The sequence below is a fragment of the Adiantum capillus-veneris genome, chromosome 6 (genome assembly GCF_014529385.1).
Source record: "Adiantum capillus-veneris isolate H3 chromosome 6, ASM1452938v2, whole genome shotgun sequence".
Taxonomy (NCBI): Eukaryota; Viridiplantae; Streptophyta; class Polypodiopsida; order Polypodiales; family Pteridaceae; genus Adiantum; species Adiantum capillus-veneris.
The window spans coordinates 16,387,261-16,394,005 of NC_140936.1; the positions used below are offsets into that span (position 1 = coordinate 16,387,261).

General features: G+C 43.8%; 1 protein-coding gene across 4 annotated transcripts in view; it reads right to left on the reverse strand.

Annotated features, from left to right (window-relative positions):
* Positions 1 to 790: 790 nt before the first annotated feature.
* Positions 791 to 6,745, reverse strand: part of LOC147455191 (uncharacterized) — a 41,162-nt gene continuing 35,207 nt past the window's right edge. For 2 of the 4 annotated variants that reach the window (XM_086514024.1, XM_086514021.1), the window contains exons 2-5: positions 5,446 to 5,735; positions 3,820 to 4,748; positions 2,710 to 2,761; positions 791 to 2,632 (exon numbers count right to left, since the gene is read on the reverse strand). In XM_086514024.1, the coding sequence (XP_086370150.1) occupies positions 1,385 to 2,632; positions 2,710 to 2,761; positions 3,820 to 4,748; positions 5,446 to 5,664 (2,448 nt within the window). In that variant the 5' untranslated portion in view covers positions 5,665 to 5,735 and the 3' untranslated portion in view covers positions 791 to 1,384. Of the gene's footprint in view, positions 2,633 to 2,709; positions 2,762 to 3,819; positions 4,749 to 5,445; positions 5,739 to 6,745 lie in introns of all 4 variants that reach the window. The other 2 variants (XM_086514023.1, XM_086514022.1) reach the window with 1 other exon arrangement.

A 6,745-nucleotide genomic window follows, 5' to 3' on the forward strand; every position in this document is an offset into this window, starting at 1 on the left:
ATGACAAAAATGGGGCTGGGCTAGCCTTTCCTTCATGGTAGTCTAGCAATCCAGCCCACCATTACCTTAAGGCGCTTCGAAAAGGACTTGACGAGGAGTGATCTCACCACTTAAGCTCTTCTCTCCTCTTTAGCTTAGCAAGGTGAAGGCTCCATCATGGGCAATTGGGCCTTCTGAAAGAACAGAATGAAAAGAAGTCATGTGAGGCTCTTAAATGGAGGGAGTATTTTAGAAACTATATAATGAAGAAGATGTGCAGTCATATGAGGCTCTTAAATGAAGGGAGTAATTTATAAATCACAAAACAAAGGAGATATCAATGTATGCCTAGCTCCCTTCTTCACTAAGGCTTGTTCTAGAAGGCCAAGAAACACTCGCTACAATGTGTAACATGGTTCCTGCGAGGTGAGCTATCATTCCATGCACAAACTGACTTTTGGAATCACATCATGGCTGCCATTTAGACGAGTATCTCCACAAGCAGTGGTCTGCAAGTCTCTGGAGGAACCCAAGATGTGGAAATGACTCCATGAAAATGCTAGTAGTGCGAGGGCATCATTCAAGAGCTGTCGACACCGAAAACACAAATCCCAGTAAAAGTGTCATGCACAAGAACACCCAAACACAATAGAGCCAAGATAAATAAAAAGATCCACGATGGACAGCCCCTGAGAAGAAACTGTGATGGTTTTAGAAGATAAAGTTACCCACATAAATCCAGTGCACTGCATTGGATAGGAAAGGCCCATATTCAGTCCTCACAGGCAGGCATGACAACTTGAACAATCTCTTCAAAAGAAACTGAAGCATGTATTAGAGACAGACAAAACAGTCAATTTGTAACATAGGGCCAGCTTTTTAACCTTCCTCGACAGAAGGATTACATACAAAGGGAAGAAGCCACTCAGGTTTCTCTCTGCAAACATGACGTGTCTTTCACATATCCTGCACACGCCCCGTCATCTTTACAGAACTTCATTCCTCTCACAAAATGAAGCAAAAACAAACCCGCCGATACCCACAAAGGGTGGAGACCCCAATAATTCCAAAGAGATCTAAACTAATCAGTAAAATAGTTGCACACCGCTGCATATACCACAGAATAACGATTGCCTTGACAATCTGATTGCCTTGACAATCTGATTGATTCTATTGTCCCTAAGGCTGGCAGGAACAGGAAGAAATAACTCCTTGTTTCCTAAGGCTGACTTATGTACGAAGTCCTCCATTGGTTAGACACTCTCATCATGGAAATCACCAATTGACACACTGAAGAATCTCTCGTATAGAAACTGGATTCCCAGGCCAACACTCCCATGAGAAGACAGCATCAAAAACACTGCCAGCTGGAGGATGCAGCAAGTATGGCCCCAGGTAAAAAGCATTAACACAACCTCATTCGTGGCCTATTTTGTTTCTCTCGTTGAAGAGAAAGCAAGATTCCAGCAGCTGACTCTGATGCAGCTATTGCTCGACGAGGAACAGCCCTGATTACATGGCCCCGCCCTTCCTCCACTGCATTTGGATCACGCTCTTGATTCCGCAAGGCCGGCACAAGAGGAAAAAGCTCCAAAGCACAACCTACATCCGATATAAGTACACTAGCATCTTCCAACCGATCATCAACAGGAGACCTACCACCTTCTTCGTGAACCTTTGAGAACATTTTAGCATTCCCATCTTCGTCGTTTTCCACAGATCTCCTAGAATCAGAGCTGAGCACCATATCAAATTTCAGCCCTAGGCCACCTTGAACTTCATTGTTACTAACAATAAGCTTTTTAGCAGCACATGCAGATGGTGTCAAAGGTGGTGCAAGTCTGGCCGCAATAGAGGGTGATGAGATTTCACTTTGTTGGCCAGAAGCCTCGAACCCTTCAGTATTTGATGGACCAGCAGCTTGGCTGCCGATGCCCCAATGATATGCTAACCCAGGAAAACAAGATGTCTTCATACCCCGAGCAGTAGTAACTGGTGCCTTGTTAACTGAAGCACCTGAACCAGTGGGGGCAGCTTTACCAGAGTGCATCCTCTGATTATTCAAATTGTTATGCTGCATGATATACCAAGAGTTTGCAAAATCATTTGAGAAATAGCCAAAATTCCGGCCCATGAAACCACTTCCATCGACCTTTGCGACAGTAGCAGGCCCATAATTTGCACCCATTTCTGCTGGAAGCTCTTGTCTTTGACCACAGTAAGGCATCCAAAACGAAACCATTGGCGATGCCGACCCTGATAATGCTGATCCATATGGCAAACCAAAAGCTGATCCTGGTGGCAAAGCTCCGGCTAATGGCTGATAGCCATAAGGCTGCCCGTCCGCAGCCATTGGACCACCAATCCACTGCCCAAAGCTAGGATAACCCCATGAACTTATCCCGCCATGAATTGAGTCTGGCGACAAAACCTTCACCTCCTTGTTGACATCTTTGCTGACAGCTGGGGAACCTTCTACATCAGCTGACTGACTTTTACTTCCCTTCTTTGAGTTTCCATCATTACGAGCACAATTACCAGAATTCATTGTCCTTTTGGTCAGACGAGGTGGAGCTTCACATTCCCCAACTGTCTCAAAGTGCACTGCTTCATCAATTAATGTCCCTGGGGTTTCAGCCAGTAGGTGCTGAATCTGTTTTCCAATTTAACACTTAGATTAAGACCCCAAAGATGTAGAAATATGTTCTGCTTGACAAGAATGTAGAGTACCATGATGAGTTTGTGTAGTTGAAACACTTGATCTGAAAAGATCCGCTGTTGCCTGCATTAAACATAAGGACCGTACACTGTAAGTTAACAACTCATATTTCCTTTTCCCTTCAAAACCGAATGAGGGCAGTTGTTAGTAGCCCCCGATACTGCTATAAGGATGACTGAGTCCCAATAAACAAAAGACAGCTCGAAGTGTGACAGTTGATAGAAGAGTCCTCTACAGTTACGTGACAAGCACAGTTTTAGTAAGTTTCTTTATTTAAGGCCTGACAAAACTTTGAGTGTTTCTTGCACAATGCACGCCTTAAGAGCATCTCCTAGCCCCACAGCACCTACACGCTGCATATTTGTTTCAAGAAACTAGCCAAGAAGTTCTACCTCATTATCTGAATGCTCATACTATAGTGCAGCAGTCTGACATGCTTTTAGATTGCGGCAGTCTGACATGACACCAGGCTGTGAGAAGAAGCCAGCAGAACGCACCACCTCTTGAAGGTCTTTTCTCGCTCCCTTTTAACATTTTGCAATCACAAACTACACTCTCACCACGGCACCTATAGTGTGGTGTGTCTCATACACAGCTGGCGATCTCAAAATAACTTAGCAGCTCAGAAAAGATTCCAATCTCTTTGATTTAACCTCCATTCACGTTATTCCAAAGGAGTAGTTAGTATGCACACACCTACAATTTTATTCTCTATGGAGACTAACAGATATGAGCCAAATTGCAATCAAATGTTGCGGCACATGGCCCTTTTTTATCTCTTATCTGCTAAGTACTTATAGAATGCAGCAAGTATTCCTCCTGTATGAAGGAAATTAAACAGGCTTAGGAAGCTTGCCATAAAACGGAACCGAATACGAACTCCTTAGAGAGCCAGTTAAATATAATGGTAGGCAAGCTTCATGCTTCCAAAAGCCTCCCTCTAATATTTATCTTCTGACACATTCTTTAAAATCCCTTGTAGACCCAATAGCAGGATATGGGCTTTATCCACCTGGGTTGACAAGGATAACTGCAAAGTAAACACTGCAGCACAATGGAGCCTTCAAATTAAGCACTTTTGGTTCACCCAATAATAATGGTACATATGATCAGACACGCACCGAAGAAGTGTTTTGCGTGCTTTCCAAAACTGTTGCTGCCCAATTGCAAGTATTACATCCTTTGGTTTGATTACAGGCATGAAATCAGCTGAATTGTCAGGGGAACCTCCACTGCAAGCAGGTTGGGACACATCATGTTTTTGGTCCTTTGTCTTAAGCTCCTTGCAACGTTTGATTTCTGAATTGCCCAACTCAACCCCTTCGCTTTTATCTCCCTTCTTCACGTCTGGAAGAGAAGTTTGGAGTGCACTACAACATGGCTGAGTTCTTGAAGATTTTTCCGATGCAAGAGCAGATTCTGAACCCTGACCTTCTGCAAACAGATTTTGGTCCTCTGCAGCTAGAATGGCTCCACTCTCTTCTGTTATTTTGAGTTCAAAAGAAGAATCATATTGCATGACGCAACACTCATCAGCTGTCCAGGATTGAGTTATCAAATCATGGCTGTACCCTGAATCCTCTGTTTGCATCTTGGCTGCGACACCAGACTTGGTTGGCTTCATTAAACTTTCAGGATGCATACCCTTGAAACCTTTTTTTAAAGTACTCATCACCTCATGTGAGCTCTCAGTTTTGTCTAACGTGCATGTCCTCTCCTTACCAGTCGGTATGTTTCCAAGGCAGTTGGTACATTCACGCATGTCATTGTTGAGGGAAGATCTGAATTTCCCTCTTTGTTGTGGTACATCATTTGTGAGGCATTCAACACTGACCTCTGTCCAACTTCTCAAAATCTTGCAAGGTGACGAGTTGCCCACTTTTTGAATCCTAGGAGCTTTATGGGATTCCATGTTTACCACCATACTACCACTAGTAATGCCACTGCTGCTTGTGACTTGAGATGGTTGGGAGTATGTCGGAACAGTGTTAGCACTTGCACATGCTGCCGAAGGAATATAGTGAGGAATGTAAGGATATCCAGATCCATACTGTAGCAAGAAAACAACCAGCCAGACAAACGTGCTAGCAATTAATAATTTCTTACAAAGGAAAAGATATCTATATAACCCTTGTAGATGTGCATGTGAAGACAACTCACGAAGGACGACCCCTTCAGAGTCAACAAGCTTACTTTACATGCGATACAACACAGAGCATGCGAAGTGACAGGAGTGATAGATAAGAAGGCAGCCACCCACTGTATCCTTCACACATGCCATGGAAACATGGAAATTGCCAAAATACCCCTGAAATTTGTGGAGATCCCCAAAATACCCCTCATATTCTTCCAAAATTCCCAAAATGACGTCATTTTTTCCCAAATTTCCAAAAGACCCCTTATTAATCTCACAAACATCTCCAAAGACATTTTTCATTGCAACTCTTCATAGAAGATTGGTTCTCTTTTTCTATATGATTTCAGATGGTATTGTGGGCTCTATGATGAAATGGTTCATTTTTTCTAGACACAAATGTCTCTATTTGTGAACTCGGTGGAGAAAAAATGTGTCTACGACAATTAAAGAGAGATCCTTATGGTCAAAAAGGAAAAAACATTGGTACACGGGTAATTTGGGAATTTAAAATATCTGAGGGATATTTTGGGAATTTCCACAAATTTCAAGGGTATTTTGGTAATGTTCTCTACAAACATTTAACCATAAATTGTTAACCAATCCAGCTTACCGGTTGATGAAACGTAGACCCTTGATTGGGTTGATAAAAACGGTGAGAGGGGACAGTAAACTGTTCATAAAGAGCCATCTTGTTTCTGGGTGGTGCCTTTGGCCCTGCTTTCTCAGTTTCGCTGACATGAAGCCTCGGAAAGAGAGGTTCCCTTTCACCAGAGGCTAAACCTCCCTTCCATTGGCTTGGCTTTCCTCCTCCTCCTTTGTGACCTTTCATACTGAACAGCACCGTACCATGAAGCTGAAGCTTATGCTTTCAAACAGTAAGTTCAGAAACTGCACATTATTCTGCTGTAACAAATAGTTCAGAAATCACACATTTCACAGCTATGCCCTCTCTCTCTCTCTCTCTCTCTCTCTCTCTCTCTCTCTGGAGGAGATTGATGAGATCCGCCAGCGACCGATGCTGGATCTCTTGTGATCTAGCTATCCCAGCTAGCTGCTTAGTTCACACCTAGTAGTTTAGGATTCCATAGTATTTTATTGTGACATTTGTCATTTCATTTTTGTCATCTTGTTAGGTCACTTTGGCCTTTTGAAGACGCTAATATAACATTTCATTTCAGTTCATCTCTCTCTCTCTCTCTCTCTCTCTCTCTCTCTCTCAACTCATTTGGGGGATCATGGCATTGTACAGATCAGTAGTAGGGCATGTACGAACCCCGGAGGGACTTTCCACACCGGTTCACTCCACTATTGGGGTGAAGCAGGGCTGCCGGCTCTCTCCCACTCTTTTCGGTATGTATGTGGATGAGATTTCTCACTACATTGACAGCGATGGGGATAAAGGTGCTCAGTTGGTAGGGACATGGATTCCACTTTTGTTATATGCTGATGACATAGTGTTGATCTCCGAATCCCGAGAGGGAATGCAACGTCAATTGGATGCTTTGCATACGTTTGCCCACGAAAGTGGTTTGTCTGTCAACCTGGGTAAAACCAAGGTTATGGTGTTTAATACCACCCCACAGTGGATCAGGAGGTCAGCACCTACATTCACATACAGCCAAGAGACCGTGGAGTACACAGACGCTTACACTTACCTTGGAGTGGTTTTTAGCGGACCTACATTCTCACTCAGAAGAGCAGCAGAGACCAGACTTAATAGAGCCCACGCAGCATTGGGTAGATTGGAGAGGATGTGTTCGTAGGTTCAGTTTCAAGAGCCCCGGACGAAGCTCTGGCTCTTTGACACCTTGGTGGCTTCAGCATTGCTCTATGGAACCGAGATATGGGGACCTTCACTGGATCACCACGGGAGGCCGGGTCACTCAGACGGATGGGGGAACATGGAGAAA